The sequence below is a fragment of the Sminthopsis crassicaudata genome, chromosome 2 (assembly GCF_048593235.1).
Source record: "Sminthopsis crassicaudata isolate SCR6 chromosome 2, ASM4859323v1, whole genome shotgun sequence".
Classification (NCBI taxonomy): Eukaryota; Metazoa; Chordata; class Mammalia; order Dasyuromorphia; family Dasyuridae; genus Sminthopsis; species Sminthopsis crassicaudata.
Window position 1 is genome coordinate 139,110,811 of NC_133618.1, and position 23,270 is coordinate 139,134,080.

At 36.3% G+C, this 23,270-nt stretch overlaps 1 protein-coding gene across 1 annotated transcript in view; it reads left to right on the forward strand.

The window, feature by feature from the left end:
* The window catches only part of PSD3 (pleckstrin and Sec7 domain containing 3), a 560,881-nt gene that overhangs the window by 316,656 nt on the left and 220,955 nt on the right, over positions 1 to 23,270 (forward strand). The window contains 1 exon segment of the mRNA XM_074287446.1: positions 7,181 to 7,270. Within this exon segment, the coding sequence (XP_074143547.1) occupies positions 7,181 to 7,270 (90 nt within the window).

Below are 23,270 nucleotides of genomic sequence, written 5' to 3' on the forward strand. Positions count from 1 at the left end.
CACTACAAAAAAGGCTGCCACAAATATCCATTACAATATGGATACAATACAAAAATACAAATTTTTGAGATTGAAAATAATATTTCTGGGATTATCAGTTCTTTTAGGCTTTCAAAAGGAAAATCTGGAAGAGTAAGGGCAGAGTCATAATTTACTATATCTATGTAAATAGGGACCTCGTGCATCCACAAAATGACTGTTTTGGTACTCTGACCTTCCAGTTTATGCTTAACCTTTCACCTCCTCAGCTTCTTAGTATGCCACTTCTTATTCTCCACAGTGATCTCTCTTTCCTTCTAACTTTGGAGCTCCCATTGAGGCAGTTCCCGTTATTATTGTAGTTCTGCTCTGAAACTTATCCTAGAGACATAGCCAGGACCCTGAGGAACCTTTCTGCTTTTGTCCATGTTCCGTTGCCTTCTTTGCTTCTGTCAGTGTTATTGGGTATTTGGTATTCCTCTTAAGATAGGGAGATGGCTGTGGCAGTGCCCACTACGATGCTCTTTGTAATTGAAGAAGTACTTTTCTCACACAAGGAATCAGCAGACATTTGCTCAGCACCTACTACATGCAGAAAGATGTGAAAGATGGTCCCTATTCCAGTCTCAGGGGGGAGATACCAGCCATATGTGCAGACAAGCTAGGTAGAGGACAGATTGGGGACCTCCCAGAGGGAAGCACTGAGATTAAAGAGGACGGGGAAGGCTTCTTACGGAGGTCACAGCCGAGAAAAGGTCAGGCAGGCCTGGAAGTGGAGGAGGGACAGAGACGTAGGACAGGTAGCCCCATGGGGCGTTTACTGAGCTTCCAGTGAGTCTGGTCTCCGAATTTTGAATGCTCCCTCCAACATTGCAGAGAGCAGTGGGTCTTTTGAGAGTTTTGCCCATATCCTTCTAGTTAGTCTCTATGGAGGCCGGGTTCCTGGTCTTTGGACAGCTCTCAGATTACACAGACCAGTCTTTGATGTGGTGTGAGACTGACCTACCTTCTTGTTGATTGTGCTCTTCCTAGATGACAGCTTTTAGGCCCCTTCTAAAACAAATCACCACCAAAAATGGCCTGGAGTCAATGGAGCTCTGCCATAGGATCATAGATGTCTAGAGCTCTAATTCTCCCATTTTAGAGATGAGGAAACTGAGGTTCACTTGCCCAAAGTCACCCAGGGAGTAAGGAACAGATTGAGATTTGAACTCGGGTCCTCCTGCCATTGACATAGAAAATGTCCTACACTTAGCACCTTAGTCATTATTACTGTCACATATATCTTGCTTAGAATTTTGCAAAGAATCTCATTTTAGCCTCATGTTAGCCCTGTGAGGTAGCTACTACCACAGGCCATATTTCTATTTTGCAGGTGAGAAAACCGAGGTCCATGGGGGTTTTGCTGTTGTTCAGTCATTTCAGTCATGTCCTACTCCTCGTATCCCCATTTGGGATTTTCTTGGCAGACACTGAAGTGGTTTGTATTTCCTTCTCCTGCTCATTTTACAGATGAGCAAACTGAGGCAGACAAGATTCAGTGACTTCCTGAGCATCATGCAGCTAAGTGAACATCTGAGACCTAGGAAGATGAGTCTTTCTGATTCCAGGCCTGGGTCTCTCTGCGTTGGGCCATCTATGGGTTAAATAATGCCCATGAAATAATGGGCTTGATCCCATTCCCGTGATTAGTAAATGCCAGAAGTATAATCTGTCTGACATCAAGTCATACACCCTTATCTGCCCTGTTGAGCTCTTTCAAATGGAAATGGGATTTCCTTTGGAGGGTGAAGTCCTCTGTTTGCTACCCTTATTAAATGATGGTATACCTAGTGCCTCAGCTTTCAGAATCTGCTGTCTGCTCAGGGCGATCCATGGCCACCCACCCCAAAGAGATCTAGTACTGGTAGGAAAAACCAAATGGATGAAGAATGCTATATTATTGTCCAAACTATAAAATGTAGTTCTCTCACTCAATTATATAGCATTAATACTAGATGGAATAGAGGGGTAAAGCACTGGATTAAGAATTAAGAAGACCAGAGTTCAAATCTTGGCTTACACACTAGCTCTGCAATATTAGGCAAGTCACTTAATTTCTATGTTTTTGTTTTCTTATTTATAAATGATGATATTAAGAAATAGTTCCTAGGTTGTTAGTGAAGATTAAATAAGTTACTATACACAAAGTGCTTTGCAAGTCGTAAATCACTATATGGATGCTATTTTTTTATTATTATTATATTACTATTAATAATCAGGGGCAGTGAATTGGGCTTAGAAAATAATAACTGAAAGAATAAAATAGGAATAAAGTGAACCAGGTTTTTTTAAAAATGGGAGAGCCAGAAAATGGCTAGCCATTTATTGTAGGGAAGAAAACATCGCATGTAAATTAACCCAGGGGTTTAGTGGTTTATTTGGAAGGGTACTAGTTTGTAATGGGTTCAAAAAGTAGGGCAACATTGTGTCTTGCCTTTGTGAAGCCAGAACCACATGATTGCATTTCTGTCCTCTCATAGGTACTGCCCACTATTCATTTGTCAGTGATGGGAAGGACTAGTCTGGGCTCCTTCTTAGTCCTAGAGCTCCTTTGGGACCAGTGTTATCATATGGATCCAAATCTTTCTCCTGGCCAATGCAGTACAATGCTCTTGTGATACCATGTTGCTCCCTGAAACTTTCATTTTTAACAGTATTCTTTAGGTGATAATCTCCAAAGAATTAAATTAAGAGGGACATATGACAAGGTTCATGGTATGGCAATTTTTATTATCCCCATTACACAGATGTTTAAGTTTCTAAAGTACTGTAGTCAAACTTAAGCACTTTGCCTCAAAGTCATATAGATAGTAAATATTAGAACAGGATTCAAATATAGTATTCTTACCATTTCTAGAAAAACTATTGAAAAAAAGATGTATGTATGCTTGTGCCTTATATACATACAACACAGACGTGTACTCATTCTGTTATACTGGCAAAACAAAGTATATCTGAAAAATAAAACTTAGAAAACCATCTTAGATCTTCTTGGGAATATTAACCACATCTTGATATTTTCCCATTTGTTGAGCCAGTATTTTGACATATTAAGAATGGTATCCAGATTGATGAATCTTGGAGGCTTGAGCATGACTAGATTTTATGATTTACAAACTGAATTCTAACTGTATATTTTTGCATGGCTTTTCCATTTTTTTGTATTAATTATCTTTTTTAGGTTTATCAGAGTCTTTTTTGTTTCTTCTGATTTCAGAGGCAATGATCCAGAGATACATTAGCATTTCAGATTTGATTGGATATGCAGCATTGATTTCAAGGGAACAGTTCTGATTCATTAGTAGGCCTTTTCAAATATCCATCTTTGAATTGGCTTAATTCGCATGGATTTAGTGTATGAGATAGTGGGTGAAAGTCCCCCCTGAGTGTGCCAAACTGACAAATGTTTGTTTGGAAAACACTTCATATTTTTCTTATTTGTGAACCCTAAGGTGTAGTGGATTGAGATCTGGCTAGACTAAAGAGCTGATAGGTTTAGATTCAGCAATTGACTATGTATAAGCCTGGGAAAATCACTTAAAACTATCAGTGCCCCACACAACTGACTTTTAGACTGTGAATTAAAGAGCAATTGCAAATCTTCATTAGTAGATGGATATTTCCTCACTTGGAGTTCCCTAAATTGGAAGAAGTCATTGGTTTATAACTAAAGAAAGTGAATTTTAATTAAGTTGGAACAGAAAGAATAGAATTGTGACAATTGATGGATTTCCCTGAAGTAGGGTATAGTACCAATTTGAAGATTGGAGATTGGCTTCATTTCATAAATAGTATTTTGCCTGAAGTGTCTTTAATCAAGCCTGATTGTGGGGGAGAATGGATTAAGGGGAAGAGAGTGGAAAACTGACTATATTTTTTAAAAACAGCTTTTTATTTTCCAAAATTCATGCCAAGGTAATTTTCAACATTCATCCTTGCAAAACTTTGTGTTCCAAATTTTTTCTTCTTCCTTCTTCACTGTCCCCCTCCCCTAGACAGCAAGTAATCCAGTATATATTAAACATGTGCAATTCTTTTAAACATATTTTCACAATTATGCTTCACAAGAAAAAATCAGATCAAAAGGAGAAAAAAGTGAAAAAGAAAAAAAAATCAAACAACAACAACAACAAAAGTGAAAATATTATGTTGTGATCCACACTTAGTCCCCACAGTCCTCTCTCTGGATGCAGATAGCTCTCTCCATCACAAGACCATTGGAAATGGCTTGAATCACTTCACTGTTGAAATGAGCCACGTCCATCAGAATTGACCATCACATAATCTTGTTGCTGTGTACAATGTTCCCTTGGTTCTATTTACTTCACTTAGCATCAGTTCATGTAAGTCTCTCCTGGACTTTCTGAAATCCTCCTGCTGGTCATTTTTTACAGAACAATAATATTCCATAACATTCATATACCACAACTTATTCAGCCATTCCCCAGCTGAGGGGCATCTACACAGTTTCAAGTTTATTGCCACTACAAAAAGGGCAGTTATATTCCTTTTTGCATACATTGGTCTTTTTCCTTTTTTAATGATCTCTTTGGAATATGAAATCAGTAGAGATATTGTTGGATCAAAGGGTATGCACAGTTTGATAACCCTTTGAGCATAGTTCCAGATTGCTCTGGTTGGATCCATTCACAGTTCCACCAACAATTTATCAGTTTTCCCCCATCCCCTCCCATATTTATAATTGTCTTTTCCTCTCAGTTTAGCCAATCTGAGAGATGTGTAATAGTACCTCAGAGTTGGAAACTGACTGTACTTTACCATACTTATTTCTATAATACACCTTTAAAGTTGTCTGTATTTAAGCAGATATGCCTACAAGGAACAAAGTGCATAAAATTTGCCTTTTATCTCCCAAGTTATCCCTTACCAACCTCTCAAAATTATTAAAAGGCAATGAAATCCATTGACTTATTTATTCAGCAAAGCTGTTAAAGTGTCTGTTGTGAATGAAGCACTATGAAATGGTCTATGATTTAATATGAGAACACCCCTAAGCATGATCTCAGTAGTATTCTTATCTTGAGAGAGAAACAAACAGGAGAGACAGAGACAGGCACAGAGGGACAAGAGACAGAGACAGGGACACAGAGACAGAGTCAGAAAGAGACAGAAAAAATTAAGACTCGTGAGTCTTATGGTAGTTCTGTGAGTTAAGCACTATTATTGCCTCTGTTTTACAGGTGAGGAAACTGAGGCTGAGGGTAGTTAAGTGAGCTGCCCAGAAGTTAGAAAGTCTCTGAGGCAGGTTTTAAACCAGCTCCAAGCTCCTTGTACTACCCACGCCTGCCTCTCCAATGTAAAGAGCCCCTGTTGTTCTGCTCCCCTCCCCTAAGAACTCCCTTTATCTAGTGTCTCAGAGTTTGCAAATTACAGGGTGCCTTGTTTGATTTTCATAACAACCTGTGAAAGAGTTGTAGAAGTTGTCATTGTCATCATCATCCCCATTTTACAGATGAGAGAGGTAAAGTAATTTCTCCAGGGTCACACAGCTAGAACAGGTCAGAGGCAGGATTTGAATTCTGTCATCTTAACTCTGGTTCCTGAAATCTAACTGTTGTCAAAGGGGCATGTCTTAAAGAAACTTTGTAAGGGCAGCTAGGTGGCGCAGTGGATAGAGCACTGGAGGACTGGAGATCAAATCTGGTTTCAGACATTTAATACTTACAGCTGTGTGATCCTGGGTAAGTCACTTAACTCTAATTGCCTCAGCAAAAAATATGTTTAAAGACAATCATTGTTTAAAGACAATCATTGTCTTATAGGCACTTGGAGTGCTTGCTGTTTAAAACTAATCTCTAGAGTCTCCTTGTATAAAGTGAAGAACTTAAAAAGGTTAGTTGCCCTTCAAAATTTTTCCTCTAGCCAGTATTTTTAAAGTGAAATTTATCAGCATAAAAATCAATGTCTATCTAAAAAATATTATAGTTGTACTTTAAGCATATACAAATGTCTAAGATGCTAGAAATCAAATATTAGTCAGTATACAGAATTACAGTTTTGGGAAAGGAGTTGAGAAAAGCATCTGGTCCGGTCCCTTGTCTTCAGGCAGGAAAAGTATGATTCACATTTTGTAGCTGAGGCTATTCTAGTTAGGTAGCTGCCTGTGGAGATGGGGTTGGAGTTTCTGGAATGGGAATGGAGTCCAAGATTCCTGCGTCCTAGTGGATGGTCTTCTTGCAGAATTGGTAGTCTTTTTGTTTAGTAGGCATACAGTTGAATTGTCCAAGTATTCAGATAGAAATTTAATGCAAAATTATTCTTGTAAGTAGTCTAATTTGACATTGAAAAGGACCCTCATTTTGACAAAATAAGGCTACTCATGTAACATCATCCTTTCAATAGGAGCACAATGTGATTTGAGGACTTTTCTTTAGGTTTCCATATTGTAAATACCACTTGCTTGTAAAATCATATCATGGCCATTGCGGGGGAAACAGAACCCCATCTCCCTGCAAGACCAAGTTTTGGTGCCTATTACCACTTCTTACCTTTTGCCTTTGTGAATTAAATTGGCTTTTTCTTGTGGTGAGCCTGCTTGAACTTAGCGAGGCTGTTCTTGGGTCCATAGACAGCCAGTCTACTCCTGGAAATTTTTCCTGTTAGGTTAGACCAGACCTGTTTGGAGCTTGTAATTTACTAATATGGCCTTAGAGAATCCAGAGACATTTTCATGTCAGGAAGAGGCAGTAGAGAAGGACTTGACTGAGTTAAGTGAAATTATATATGTGTGTATGAAGTCATCCATAAAGTCATTCAGCCACCAGAAATCAACTTAGAAATACCATTTAATTATTGTCTGGAATGTATATTCTATTGCTAAATGTGACATAAATTATTTCACCAGATACAAAAACAATTTTTTTTCTGACATAATTGTGCTCTTATTTAAAGTAGAAAAAATAAAAAATAAAGTAAAAAAGTGTCTTCTAACTTATTTCTCCTCCCCCCCCCCTTTTTTTTGGCTAGAATTTCTATCTATCCCATTAAAAGCCAGATCAAACCATGCTTTTTTTTTTTTTTTTTAAGTTATATCTGAACTAAATATGTCTGGGAAAGTGGGGATAGGGACTAAATAAGTATTTGTAAGTCATTCATTAAGTCACTGGGATGTGTATTTGTTTTTCTACCTATATTCCAGAATATTGGAAAGAAGATGACCTGTCAGGAATTTATTACAAATCTCCAGGGTGTGAATGAAGGCTGTGATTTTCCTAGGGATCTGCTGAAGGTAAGGAAGAAGTGACATATTAACTTTTCTAAAAAGTAGCTTTCTATTTGAACACACCAATCAATTTCTAAATTGGTAGACAAGAGTTCTTTTTTCCTCTTTTCCTCTGAAATACATGTGATTCATTCCAGTAAAATAAACCTATGTGAAAAACAAGATATCTTGGAAACTATTGCAATAATGACTTGTTAAGTAGATCCTATAAATTTGGCAGCTCAAACAGTTTAATAGATGGCATTGAACTTCTGGGTTGTTTGTAATAAGATAGTTCCATAAAGCCTGGGGAAGGTTACAAAGGTATGTTCACTATGGAAACAAAAATGCATTTGCAGATTATAGTGGATACAGTTCTGTCTTTATTCAAGCTCTAGTCACATATCCTTGAGTTGTCTCTGCAAATCGATTAAATTAAATCTGAATATTTACAGAATGCCTACAAAATTTGCAGTCTGACTTTATTTTTGGCCTCATTCCTCTCCGTCATCAGATAGTTATCATAGAGACAACAGAGCTGAGATTAGGATTCACCACACATTTTTCAGCAAGATAAATGAATGGTGTGCTATTAATCAAATGGAAGATTGTTAGCTAAAGGAAATGTGAATCTGGGGATGGGCTGAGATGGAGAAGGTCATATAGGATCTGATTATGGTGTACAATAAGTCTGGACTTGGAGGCAAGAAGATCTGAGTTCAAATTCTGTTACAAACACATACTAGCTGTGTGTCCCTGGGCAATTTACTTAAACTCTGGCTGCCTCATTTTCCTTATCTGTAAAATGGGATAATTGCACCTACTTCTCAGGGTTATTGGTGAGGAGCAAATAGGATGATGAATGTAAAGCACTATGCAGACTTAAAGTGCTACATAAATGCTAGCTGCTATTTATCTCTTATTTAAGCTGAGTTTTCTGACCTAGCACTCACCTAGAGTTCTTGTGAAATTATTGAGAATAAATTTTTGCCACATAAAGAGCAAATTTGACTTCCTAGGTGATGCTGGAAATTGTCAATGAAGGAAAAATATTCTGTCTACTGTGCCTCAGACAATTGTTTTTATTTATTTATTTTAAAAAATTTCTTTTTTTTTTTAATTTGTTCCCCCCCCCCCTGAGGCTGGGGTTAAGTGACTTGCCCAGGGTCACACAGCTAGGAAGTGTTAAGTGTCTGAGACCAGATTTGAACTCCGGTCCTCCTGAACTCAGGGCTGGTGCTCTATCCACTGCACCACCTAGCTGCCCCCAATTGTTTTTAAATTATACCTGAAAATAGTTTAGAGTGCCTTCAATTTTAGGAAGAGGCAATTAACGGAGGGAGAAAGACAATATGAGTTATAATATAAACTAGTGCTAAACTTAGCTGCATTTAGTAGTTCATTCAAAAATGGTGATAATGGGCAAAATGAAAAGAGAAAAAACATCTTTTCAATAAGCAAATAGAGAAGTCAATTTACTTTTATTTTTAAGACTAGCATAGCTATTACCTTTATTGGCTTTGAGTAGTTAGTTAGTCTTTGTCTCTATGAGGCAGCTTTACAGGAGATAAAAGGTGGCAGTAACTCTGCCTGGCACAATTTACTGATCTCGAAGACACAGGTTAACAAGTTTGTTTGTTTTCTCCCCAGTCTATTGGTATTAGACTGGAAGATAATGGATTCTGCAGAAAGGGAGTATTTATTTGCCAGGGCTTTTCTCCAGTAATGTCTGAAATGAAAATTGACACAATAATTTTCACCATGTAATTTATATAGGTTGCTGTAGTGAGTTGAGGTATTTTACATTATTGTAAGTTACACAGCTGGGGAATCTCAGAGTCTCTGATGCAGTGATCAAGTGAGGAAATGCAGCCCAGATTCCCGTCCTGCGATTGTCATACAACTCAGGGAAATAACCTTCTTCCATCTACTTGCTAGGCAGAGAATTCATCGCCTGATGATTTTTTTCTTTTGGCAGTTGTGTAATTAGAAATTTGTTTATCAATCTCAAAATCAAACCCTTTCCAACTATTGCATCATATACTTACTGTCCCTTATTTACTGTGGAAAGATTGGTTACTCATTCCTGAAACGACTATGGGGTTTAGAATTGAAATTGTCAGGTGGAAGATTCTCTCCTGAAGGTGATAATCTTTCATTTTGATAGAAATCAAGATTTTCCTGCATGCTGCAACATGAACAGGGTTTCATTAAAGCCATTTCTCCCTCCCCCAATTATACTATGTTTTTGTAAAGCCAGTCTCCTTAGTTTATCTTTTCCCTATTAGTTATGTTTGGATTTCCTGATGAGATTTTAATTTGACTAAAAAAAAGTATACATGTTACATGCACAATTCATTTTATATCTATATAAAATGTGTGTATATATGTACACATCTGTATGTGTTTTTATATATATAAAAATGTATATACACATATGCACACATGAATATACTACATATATATAAACATGTATTTTATATCCACCTATATAATTATATATAAATACATGATGCATATACTATATACATGCAAGTATATGTACATATATCCATGTGTGATTAGATGTATGTGCTTATATAAAATGTATATACACATCTCCAGTGATGTAATTATTTTTATTTATATATAATTTACATATATATAAATATATATATAATATGCATATACAACATATATGTAAAATGTATATATTACATCCACCTGTATAATATATAAAAATACACAGTGCATGTACGATATACACGTAAATGTATACATACATATCGACTCCTGTGATGATGCATGTGCATATTCACAGCCATTTATACATTCATACACATATAAAATCGATAGATGTATATTTGTGTACAAGTATATATTATACACACACACACACACACATATCTAAGCACACGGATAAATATATACAAAAATCCCATGTATGTTTTAGATCCTGTGCTGTAAATTTTGAAATACTTAAATTAAAAAAAAATTTACACAAAGTAAAACTGGAATTTTAAATGTAAGTAACGTTCAAATTTATTTGATTTTTTTTTTCTTCTCTTTCCACTCTGCCATTGCTCATTGTGTGGATGCCAACTTCACTTGCAAGCAGAGTGTTTACATATTTAAAGGAGAGATTTATTGAAATATTGATTGAAGGACATGTACAAATTCAGAGCTGGAATAGACCCTGCACAGAGCTTACTTTCTGATAGGAGGACATGATCTGTACGGGGAGGGGGACCCCAGACTCTTTGATTTGCAGTCATAGGGACTCAAATGCAGGCTTGGGAGGTGGGCCTTCATCCCCTTTTCTAGGGGCAGTGGGAGGATGGGTCCAACTGCTGTTGAGAGCCAAGGGTACAGGGAGTGCTGGTGGTCCACTGGGGGTCGCTGGCAGGATGTCCTTCGGCCTGGGCCCTGCTTTCCTGGTGGGAGACTGATTGGATGTGAAGCCTGAGGCTTAGTGCAGACAGGAATTAGATAAAAAGATTTCCTTTTTTACCCACTGTAAAACAGAACACTTGGGGGTGAGACAGCCTTTCCCAGAGATGTCCATAAAAATGGAGAGGTGGTTTTGGCTCCTCCTCCAATTCTCTCTGACTTGAAGCAGTTGGCACTAGTCGGTGGTTTCAGGCCAGGCCAAAAGCCTCTGCCAAAGCAGTACTTTCAGTGTCCTTGGGCCAGTCTCTGCCACTAGAGAAGGCAGGAGTCCTCCAGAGTTTTTTCATTTGGCAGAAGAATGCCATCCTTCTTCAGTGCAGCTCTTTGGATGTAGTGCTCACAAATTAGGGATTCCCTCTCTCTGAGTCTGTTTTTCCCCCTTTGGGTGTTCAGACCAGCCTTCTGACTTCTGAAACTTGGGGAACAGTCCTATTGTGCCCTTCTATCTTCAAGAGAGAAGTCCAATTTGTGTTGAACCCCTTAAAAACCTAAGCTTTGTTTTATTTGTCTCTTACAGAATCTCTTTAGACTGTTGTCTGTAATTTTTCTAACAATCTTACTGGGTTAGTAACAGAATGGCTGTTGGGGGAAGCTGTATTCTACAGGTCCTTCAGCCCGTATTCTCCCTAGGAATAGTATTTAGTTTTTGGAATGAGTGGTGGGAGAAAGAGAAAAGTCCCATGGTAGTTATATACCCCTTTCATTGTGTTCATGTATAGGAAGCCAGAAAAATTTCTGAAAATGATTCTATTCCTATGAGTATTCAGCCATTGCAAATGGATAGTTACATTCCCCCTTTTCATTTCCCAATGGGGCTAGGCTAGTTGAAATTGAAGGATTTTGGAACTGGCTTAATTTTGTTCCAAAGAGAGGTTTTATTATTATTTTTAGGTTCCCTTGTTATATTTAAAATTAAAATTTGAATTTGCTTGTTGCTATGGCTAGCCAGGCAGACAAGAATATTTATTGAGGGATCACTCTTCTGCAGGACATGGGATACAAGGTTAAGTAGAGTTAGGGGAGTAAAATTAGGGGTCAAATACAGAGGAACTAAAAACAGGTTTCTTTCCTCAAAGAGATTACAGTCATTTGGGAGAGAAAAGAAGGGGGTATTTCCCCCCTTTAAAATGTCCAGTTATCCTGTAACTTTTCTTCTATTGAACTGTAAATTGAATTTCACTACTTTAACTTAGTTAATATTGATGCATAGGAGCAATAATTTATTCATCTTAATTCAACATCCATTTTTTTCTCATTGTAAATTATACAAAGATACATTAGGGATTTCCTTTAAGTAATGACAAAACCTTAAAGTTACAAATATCTGGAGAATTTTATGCTTTCAAATAAGGTTAGGTTAGCACCAAAGAGATAGAAGATAAATTGAGTCATTAAATATTTTAAAGGAGTATATTTTATATACTTTCTTTGGGTTTTCCTCCTACCTTTGAACAACTTCTTTTGATGATTCTTCCTTCGTATCATCCACAGTACGTACCTTCCACTCAACTCCATATATTCCAGTCCTATCTTTTTCCTTTCTTCTCCTCTCTCAGATGTAATACATTAAAAGAATGGCTTTTCATGGCAGATCAGGTGTTCTGTTCCCAAGCTCTAAATCTTGTTCATTCCACAATCCTGAAAGAGGACATTTCCAGATGTTCCTCAGGAATACAGTATAAAAACCAGGCTTGGTCTGAGAGAGGCCCTGATCACCAATTTTTTATAAGGCTTTCACTTTTATAAAGTGCTAGGTACTAGGATAATTAAAAACAATTTGTATAATGCAGACACTCTTGCATAGTTCTTTTGGAGCTTACAATCTAGTACAATTACATTACACAAGATGGCATGATAAATTCATTAGTTACAAAACAAAGCATTTGGTGAGATAGGAGGAGGAAAACTGTTTTACTAATGAAGGGGAAGCCTTTGAAGTGGAGGTAGCATTTGAGTTGGGTAAAATGATTATAGTTTCGTAGAAGGGGAGAAAAATTGGGGAGTATATTTCTGATATATAGGAAACAAAGTGAAAAAATTTCAGCCATAAGGGCACAGTGCATTTTAAGGGAGGAGGATGGGAGAATTAGGGAATAGTCTTTAACTTAAAAAAAAAATTTCCCAAAAATTCTCCACCTCTTGTTTAAATCATTCTCCTAAATGAATCTCCTCTCTGGGGGCTTAATTATTTTAAATAACTTATTTTATTAATTTAGTTATTTTTCTTCTTTATAATCCCTCATTAGTCCCCTGGCAATAGTACTTTCAGTCATACTTGGTTTTTACAAAATTTTTAATGCTTCTGTAATTGCTGTAGAAAGAAACACAAATACCTTATCTTGGCCCTCAAGACCATTCGCAACCTGGCTCTGTCTTACCTCTCAAGTCATGTTTTCACATCTAATTCATACCACATTTGACTACTAGCTTTCCCCTGAACTTAACATCCCATAACCCACTTCTTTATAGTTACATAAATCATCCCCCAGGCCTGAGACTTATTTCTTCCTTATCCCTGCCTGTCAGACTCCTATTTTCTTTGAAAACTCAGTTTAGATGCCATCTCTTTCTGAGAAAGCCTGTCTAGATTACTTCAAATGCTAATAATTCCATCTTCAAATCTTTGCCCTTTCTGTTTGTCTGTTTTAAACTCTCCTCTCCTCTCCTCTCACTCCCAGTAGAATATAAGCTCCCTATGGGTAGGTACTACTTAAGTTTTGCCTCTCTACCTGCCCCTAGCTCAGCGTCCTTGTATGCCTCAGCTAAGTAGCTGTGGACTTTTGCTGACTTGAATTAGTAGTCCCCATTTTTTGCACTGCTTATGTGTGGGGAGAGAAGCAGCAGAGTAGTGGGATGATGGATATTGGTTACTTAACTGCATAAGTGGGAAAAACCAGGAGTATTTCATTAAAAACTTATATAAAAAGTGCCTCCTCCAAACCTATGACAAAGATAAGAGGAAATGAAGGCAACAAGGAATACATGAAAATTGAGATATGAAGGTATGAGGTTGAAGGTCAGCTTCCAGCTGTGTATTAATTTTCTTTTGAGATGAAGTCTGAAAGCTTCAGATTTAAAGAATGAAGCATTTATTTTGTCTCTATGTTTTGAGGTAGTGGCAGTTACCCACTATGTGCAGAGTACTGTATTGTATTCTGTGGTGTATTACCAGAAAACAAAAACCAAAAAAAACAGATTTGGTGCAGCCCTTTGCTTCCTGAAATCTTATTGAAGAAACCTAAAACTATGTCCATGGACCAATTTGAGAGCTTCAAAGCAACTTGTAAGCAATTTGCATGGTGCAGAACTGAAGACGAGCCTTAAAATCTAAAACTTAATCTTGGTTTATTAGTGCAAAGCAGGAGTAGAGGGATAGTATTCTGATTGCTAAGACATCTTCTCTGGGAATGGAAGAGAATCTAAGAAGGGTGTCTTGGCCCCTTGGTTGAGGAGCCGCTTTTGAGGTTATCTATTGGTCAGCCTGCCTTTACAATGTTGTTCCTTGGTAGGAGCTGTTGCTGCATTTGTTTTAGTGCCTTTGATGTATTCTGGTTACTTTGAAGTCACCGTGGAGCCCCTAAAAGGAAACCTGAAAGTGTTCTTAGGTTTGGAATCATCCATGGATCCTTGATGCTTTTCTCCTCTCAAAGGTGGTGAATCATCATACCTATCCCAGGTAGATGCATGTGTTTGAAGCTATTAAAATGAGCATAAACAATCCTATTGAAAGCTTTGTTTGGTATTTATTTGTGCATTAATCCATGGCTCAAATGTTGAGTTTTGCTTTTCTAAATGATCATGTATGGTGTTGGGTACTTTTGAAATCATTTTCCAACAATGCATGGGCTAGGTAATCCTAATCCGTTCTTTAACATTCTTAAGCTCACTAAATCATGATGTGCTCTGTTAAAAAGAAGTTTATTATTTGATTTCCTTAGTGTAAAAGTAATTTATTAAAGTGAAGTAGAAATTGGGAAGAAGGGGAGATGAAGTGAGGAATAAATTAAAACAAATATTAGATCCAGAAGGTCAGTAAAGAAAACCAAAATATTTTAAATGAAGATGAATGCCTCCTGTCTGACAAGGGAGGGAGATAATTTTGAAATATGAAATTATGCTTTACAAAATTCCTACCTTAAAGCTATTATATCTATGACTTTTGTGTGTAAATGTACAAGTCAACAGAAAATTAAGCAGCTTTTCAACATTTTGAGACTTTTTTTTTTTTGATGGGAAAGAAAGTGTTAACAGGAAGGCATATTAAATTCTGAATGTTTAATAAAAATCATTAGACTTAACTAGGCCAGCCGGCCCATACCACAATCTCTCTGCCTATGGAAGTTTCTTGCTTGCCGTCAAGTTTCCCCTTTTGATGATAATCTTTCCCAGCATATTAGAAAAATTTCAGCCATACAAAATGTATAGATTAAGAATAATGAATATGTTAAATGGGAATGAGTGTAAAAATGAGAAGGGAAAGGATTCAAAAGTGAAAGCTCAGTGAGTTGAGTTTGAATAGGACATGTTTAGCTAAATAAAGATAGGCTCACCATCAATAGGCTATCTGCATAGTCCATGGTAACCCAAAGTAAAATACAAAATGTCCCTTGTGTTGTCCCTTTGCATTTCTCTGCTGCCATGGGTAATGGTACTGGGAGGGAGACAGAAAATTGCATGTATTGGCATGCAATAAATTAAACAGTTTTTATGCCATTTATACATTTTGTCTTGGCTCTTAGAACTCTAAATGTGAGGTCCTTGTCCAGTAATTGAATGGTCATCATACAGGAAGAGATGAGGTTTACCAGTCTTGATATTCTTACTGTAAGTGAAACCAGAAGAAAGAAAACATAGCCAAATGAAAGAATAGTTCCCAGTGAGAGACTGATTCACAAGGAGTCAATGAAAAGAGAAGATACCAAAGGTACAGGAAAAAACTTAAGACATTATCAATATTGAAAAAAAGGCAAACAAGAATATTCAATACCTTCCTATAAGCTGCTAGGTGGTGCAGTGGGTAGTGTTCTTGAGTTCAAATTTGTCTTGAGACACTAGCAGTATGACCCTGGACAAATCACCTAACTCTATCTGCCTCAGTTTCCTCATCTGTAAAATGGGGTGAAGAAGGAAATGGCAAACCACTCTAGTATCTTTGCCACGGAAACAAATGGTGCCAAGAGAGTTGGACAGGACTGAAAAATAACCACTTTCACCTGTGGTGTAAGATTGTAAGACTTCAAACACAGTAATCCTTGGAATATTGAAAGGGACTCAGCTAGAGAATAGTGGAAGTACAGGAGTAAAATATATGATTGGGGTAGAGGATAGGAAGAAAATATGAGAAATTGAAATTTATTAAAGAGCACTAAGAATAGGTGATGATTTAAAGCTAGATTAAGAGGAGGAAGCTCAGAATGGGTGCAAAGATTTGGAAGTGAATTGCCAGAAGAATGCTGGGAAAACTTAGGAGCTATTTCATGATGTAAATAGCAGGAAAAGTGATGATTGAGGTATTTAACAAGTGTGGGCTAATTAGCAGCTACCTCCTGTAAGTCTCTATAGAAACAGATGGTCTGTGTAGGAATAAACAAAGATTAGCTGGTGGTTAGATTCAGTATTTTAATCAATTGGTCGATTTGTCAGCATTTATTAAGTGCCTACTATGTATCAGCCACTGTGTTAGGCACTGCAAATACAAATGCAAATAGTGAAACAGACTACTTTCAGAGAGGATTCTTTCTAGTAGGGAAGACAATAGAACTACAAACAAAATAAATTAATGGAAAGTTATTAGGGCGAGATCAGGATAGATCAGGAAAATCTTTATAAAGAAGATATTGCTTTGTGCTCAAGGATAAGAGAGATCTTATTTTTCAATAGTTTTGTAACAAATTTCTAAGTCTTTTCACTTGGAAAATTTTATGTCCTAATAGTTTGTTGAATATTATGAGTTTCTTGGCTTATAAATAAAAGGCAAAGTTAACTGTTTTATGTTAATATTTAAGTAGATTTTTTTTTAAAAGAGGTACACATGTGTATGTCATATCACTTTAACAGCAGAATATCAAGATTGGAGAGCATCCCTAGACTGTCCCCTGAAAAATCTTTTTATGCATACCAGAAATAATGAGCCCTTGTTGCTACTTTGGTTCCTCACTGGAGAGCAGAGAATGTAAGGGCTAGAAGAGACCATAGAACTCATAATCTAATTTTGGAGACAGGAAAACTAAGTACTAGAAACTAACCAAATTCCCTGATTTCCAATAAAATTCAAAATTCAGATTTCATATTATCTTTCTTCCATTAAAAAAATTTCCAAATTCTGGTTATCATTTCCTTCTCGTACTTCGAGGTCATACATATACCTATGCACTAACCATACCTTTTGGACTCTTAGTAGAAATATTTCCTGTGAATTGAAAAATATTTTCTTTTACTCCTCTCTTTACCTCTTTAACCTGAGGTTTCTTAACTACATGGCTCTTAATAGCCTTTACATCTTTGTAAGGAAATAATACAAAACACGCTGGCTGTCTAATTGCTCTGAGGTTGTAAGATATTGAAGTTACAGTGTTTAAATTCCTTCAGCTTTTCATTATATAAAACAAAAGGAAAGTCAATTTAATAAAAAAGAAAAAATAAGTTGTTTTGTTCTTAGAAAGACTAAGCTGCTGTGGCAGACCCAGGTATGCGTGAACCCCATTTATTAGAAATCTTTGAATGAAACTTAAAGGACTTCAGTGTAATGACACTGATTTGTCATGTAATGGGAGTGCATTTAGAATCAAGGTACTTGAGTTCAAATACTGCCTTTGTTACTACAAGTGTAATGAACTTGAATCAGTTCCCTTTACCGGGGTTAGATTTTTTTTTTTTTTTTCTTTTTCTTTTCCTGAGGCTGAGGTTTAAGTGAGTTGCCCTGGGTCTTGCAGCTAGGAAGTGTCTGAGATCACATTTGAACTCTGGTCCTCCTGAATTCAAGGCTGGTGCTCTATCCACTGCACCACCTAGCTGCCCCGGGTTAGATTGTTTTTGAGGATTTTTTTTCCTTTTATCTTCTTAATTCAAAGTCCTATGATTTTGGAGGTTTGGTGATGAAGGTAGGTATAATAGCGGAAAAAGAAAATAAAAGTGACGTTCTTTAAAGTGGAAGGTATGTAGTCTGTTTTTACAATAATAATAATAATAATAATAATAATAAACTGTTATTTATCTACCATTTTATGATTGGAAGCACACTTGTCATGGATTGATTGTCCATTTTGAACTTTACATCACGTCTATTAGACAGATATTTCAAGTTACAGTGTTACCATTTTTCAGATGAGAAAAATTTAGGCTCAATGAAGTTGAGTGATGTATCCATAGTTATAGCTAGTAAACTTTGCAAGGAGAATTTAAAAGGAAGACTTTGATTTCAAGTCTAGCATTACATACACTAGATTTATTTCTTCTTTTTCTTTCAGGTCTTATTAATCAAGGATACATTCATTTACACAGATGATGGAGCTTGAATAGCCTGAAACTATGATTCCTCTCTTAGAATAATATTTTTTAGTGAAAAAAATAAAATACACAATATTGCAAAAGTAACTAATTATATTGACATGCAATTACTGAAATATTAAAAAAATTGATATACTGCTCTATATCCATGATACCATGATTGTTCTCTTGTAAATCTAGTTTATATATTTTTAAAAATTGATAAATGGTTTATCCTATGCTCTTGTTTTATGACATGACTTCATGCGTTTCTGGTATGAGCTTGTAAAGATATGGCACTGTTCCGCATTTTGTAAGAGCCCTTTTAGCCTTAGAGTCTTATAAAAAAGTATTATGGCAGCCTAGACATCTTTTGGTCATATACCAAAAGTACTTCTCTAAGCAAATTTTAAATTCCTTGTTGGGTCCAAGAGAAGAGCACATACTTATATGAACATGAGAGAGTGTTTTAAACCAAGGAAACATTAATCTTTGTCGATTCCCACTGGTTGGTGTCAGAGGACAGCATGAGGAATGGGGTGAGGGGAGAGAAAGAACATAGTTCTAATGTAAAGGCTGAATAAATTTGCAAAAATATTTGATCTGTGTTTTATTCTGAGTGCATAGTTCAAAATAGGAACTCATGGGTGGTATTTAAATATAGCATATAAAGAACATTCACTGTTGCCCAGAATAGGTGAATGATTCCTGATGAGGGGGTCATTGAAAAACTGTTAAAAATGGTATCTGTGATATGGATAACTTTTGATGTGCTTAGGCAGCAAATTTTGCTACTTTAAGTTAGCAGATCTTTGATCATAGTTAATGGCCCTCCTCCAGCAATTTTGAATATTTTGAATTAAAATTGGAAGTAGTTTTTTTCCCCTCTTCTCTCTCTCTCTCTCTCTCTCTCTCTCTCTCTCTCTCTCTCTCTCTCTCTCTCTCTCTCTCTCTCTCTCTCTCTCTCTCCCTCCCTCCTTCCCTCCTTTCCTCCCTCCCTCCCTCCCTCCCTCCCTCTCTCTCTCTCTTTCTCTCTCTCTGTCTCTCTGTCTTTCTCTCTCTCTTTCTCTCTCTCTCTCTCTGTCTTTCTCTCTGTCTCTGTCTCTGTCTCTCTTTTTAAGTAAGAAAACTGAGTCTGAATGATTTAAAAAGCCTTGTCAGGTTTGGTTGCCTGGTTGTTTTCATTTTCTTCCTCTGTATTATTGTCAGGACTCTTCTATCTCAGTGGGCCAAATGTATGGAGATTTCAATAACATAGACAAATGTTTCACAATTATTATTATGTTTAGAGGATAATGATTGGAGTCTGCTGATCTAGGGAGACTTTCTAGTCTATTGGTATGTCATCAGCCAGTATAGATTTGAGGTGTCAAAATAACAAATTTAAATCTTCTGTTTCATATCTGGGGGGGGAAAAAAAAACTTGAAGTTTACAAAGTAACTGCCATTCAGGCTCTCTCAGAACTTGACATTTAAACATCCCCATTATTTTTGTGTGGAATTTAGCCACCCGTCCTCCTCATTTACATAGATTTTAAATTGGAGAACAGTTTAAAAGATTTGGCTGTTAAACTAAGAGTTTTGCCATTTGGCACTGACATTTATGTTGAAACAAAGAGTAGTCGTTAAAAAATTACGTACTTTATTCATTTATTTATTTTTCTTTGAAATTTCATCTTCTTTATTATATCTTTTTATTTACAAAACATATGCATGGGTAAATTTTTCAGAATTGACCCTTGCAAAACCTTTTGTTTCAACTTTTCCCATCCTTCCCGCAACCTCCTCTCCTAGGTGGCAGGTAGACCAAGTTAAATATGTTAAAGTATATGTTAAATGCAATATACTTATACATATTTATACAGTTATCTTGCTGCACAAGAAAAATGGGATTTAGAAACAAGGTAAAAATAATATGAGAAGGAAAACGAAAATGTAAGCAAACAATAACAGAAGGAGTATAAATGCTATGTTGTGGTCCATACTCATTTGCCATAGTTCTCTCACTGGGTGTAGCTGATTCTCTTCATTATTTAACAATTGGAACTGATTTGGTTCATCTCATTGTTGAAGAGGGCCACATCCATCAGAATTGATCATCATATAGTATTGTTGTTGAAGTATGCAATGATCTCCTGGTCCTGCTCATCTCGCTCAGCATCAGTTCATGTAAGTCTCTCCAGGCCTTTCTGAAATCATCCTGTTAGTTATTTCTTATAGAAAAATAACATTCCATAACATTCGTATACCACAAATTCTCCAAATGAAGGACATCCATCTATGAAGTTTTCAGTTTCTGGCCACTACAAAAAGCTGCCACAAACATTTTGCACATACAGGTCCCTTTTCCTTCTTTAAGATCTCTTTGGGATATAAGCCCAGTAGAAACATTACTGGATCAAAGAGTATGCACAGTTTGACAACTTTTTGAGCACAGTTCCAAATTGCTCTCCAGAATGGCTGGATGGATGCATTCACAATTCCACTAAGAATGCATCAGTGTCCCAGTTTTCCCACATGCCCTCCAACATTCAGCATTATTTTTTCCTGTCATCCTAGCCAATCTGAGAGATGTGTAGTGGTATCTCAGAGTTGTTTTAATGTGCATTTCTTTGATTAATAATGACTTGGAGCATCTTTTCATATGGCTAGAAATACTTTTCTTCATCTGAAAATTGTTTATATCCTTTGACCATTTATCAATTGAAGAATGGCTTGATTTCTTATAAATTAGAGTCAATTCTCTATTTTGGAAATGAGACCTTTATCAGAACCTTTGACTGTAAAAATGTTTTCCCAGTTTATTTTTTCCCTTCTAATCTTGTATACATTGTTTTGTTTGTACAAAAAAATTTTAATTTGATGTAATCAAAATTTTCTATTTTGTGATCAGTAATGATCTCTAGTTCTTTGTTCACAGATTCCTTCCTTCTCCACAGATCTGAGAGATAAACTATCCTATATTCTTCTAATTTATTTATAATCTCATTCTTTATGCCTAGATCATGAACCCATTTTTACCTTATCTTAGTGTACAGTGTTAAGTGTGGGTGAATGCCTGGGTTTTAATTTCCAATTTTCCCAGCAGGTTTTGTCAAACAGTAAATTCTTATCCCAGAAGCTGGAGTCTTTGGGTTTGTCAAACACTAGATTGCTATAATCATTGACTATTTTGTCCTGTGAGCCTAATGTATTCCACTGATCAACTAGTCTATTTCTTAGCCAATACTAAATGGTTTTGGTGACCACTGTTTTATAATATAGTTTTAGATCTGGTACAGCTAGGCCACCTTCATTTGATTTTTTTTTTTTTTTTTTTTAGTTCCCTTGAAAGTCTTGACCTTTTTCTTTATTCATTTCCATGCAACATGACCATCCCTATCGTGAACCACTGAGGATAACTTCTGGTTAGAATAGAACAGCTTTCTTATGCATATATTTCTTGGCATGGCTATAATTAAGTCAGTGGGCAGGAATTTTCTCCAAGGTGTAGATAACACTTGGAGTCCTTGAGTATTGTGAAAACAACAGAATTTAGCATTTAGCCAGAATGATTAAACAGGAAAGTACTAGTGGAGTGTGAGTTCCTCTCTGAGAAGATAGCACAGTCTATCTCTCTCTTCACCCCTAACTCTTGTTAGACAGTGTCCCCTGTCCTAACCCTGTTCTTCAACATCTGAGAATGTGCTTTGGGTTTTTTGCCTTTAATATGATTTGTGGTACATGCCATAGATCAAAAATCCCTACTTAAGGCTCTATTCCATGGTATTTTGGAAGATCCATACTTTCATTGCACTTAAGCAGTTCCACTCATTTTCTGTGACTATAATTCCTGCTTTCCCATAACAATATATTACCAATAACTATATATTGACTATTGTGTTTTTTTTTCTTTAGTATTACAAAGGTTCCAGTGTACTACTACTCGGTCTGGTTATCAAATTTTTTTTTTAATCAGTTGTCTTTAGTTTTTTTCATTATTGACCTGTTTCCTTTTGGATCGTACCTGCCCTAGATGAAAATGTTTTTTATTTTTATTATTATTTATTTATTTTTTCTGAGGCTGGGGTTAAGTGACTTGCCCAGGGTCACACAGCTAGGAAGTGTTAAGTGTTTGAGACCAGATTTGAACTCAGGTCCTCCTGAATTCAGGGCTGGTGCTCTATCCACTGCACCATCTAGCTGCCTCCTGATAATGCTTTTTAAATGCCTAACTGTATGCAAGTCATTTCTCAGCACATGCCATGGTTTGCTTATCCCCATTTTATATCTTTCCCTTGTTCTTTGGATTATTTGTAATTTTATTTTTTTTTTTACAATTACAATATTTAATGTTTCTCAACTTTATATAGCCCTACTGGTAGAACACTGGTTTTAGAGTTTTGAGATAGCAGTCAGTTCCTGGTAATGAAAGCACTGGACAATTTCCCATGTAAAAAAAGATATAGCTTTCTTCCAGCCTAGTTTTGGGCCCAGATGGTTGTCCATCTATAATGCTTATCCAAGGTGATGATAATCGATAACACCTCCAACAGTGACTGTCCCAAGTTATCATTGCAGTGTCATATAGTGGAAAAATGCCCAGGGAATGAAGAATTGCGTATTATATACCTGGCTCTCTTCCTTTTCACGTAGCATCTGGACCAGTATTTGCCAGAGATTTTGTAGAAGAGATTCTTGTTTTGGGAAAGCATTTGGAATACTTAGTCCCTTAGGTCTATGATTTTATTCAAAAATGTTATGATGAAGGACATGTCCACCTTATAATGGAACACAAACAGATCTTCATTTATCACAACTGAATATGTCCATATGTTTTCTAAAACCTACCCAGTGATTAGATTTAAATTTATTTGAAGCAGGCCTAGATACCCTTTTGACTTTCTTTTCCTAATAATAATATAATCAGTTTCATTGGTGTTTTAGTTATTGCTTAGATTTCATTTTGTTCCTAGATAAAAATCAAGGACAGATCTGTAGAACTTGACATTGCTTGAGAGGAATATAGAAAGTTTATGGTTTCATGTTGAGGAAGATTGCTTTTCTATTAAATGAGGAAAGGTTTGCTGTATAACTTCTAGACCATTTTTCCCATAACTACTATGACCTTGTA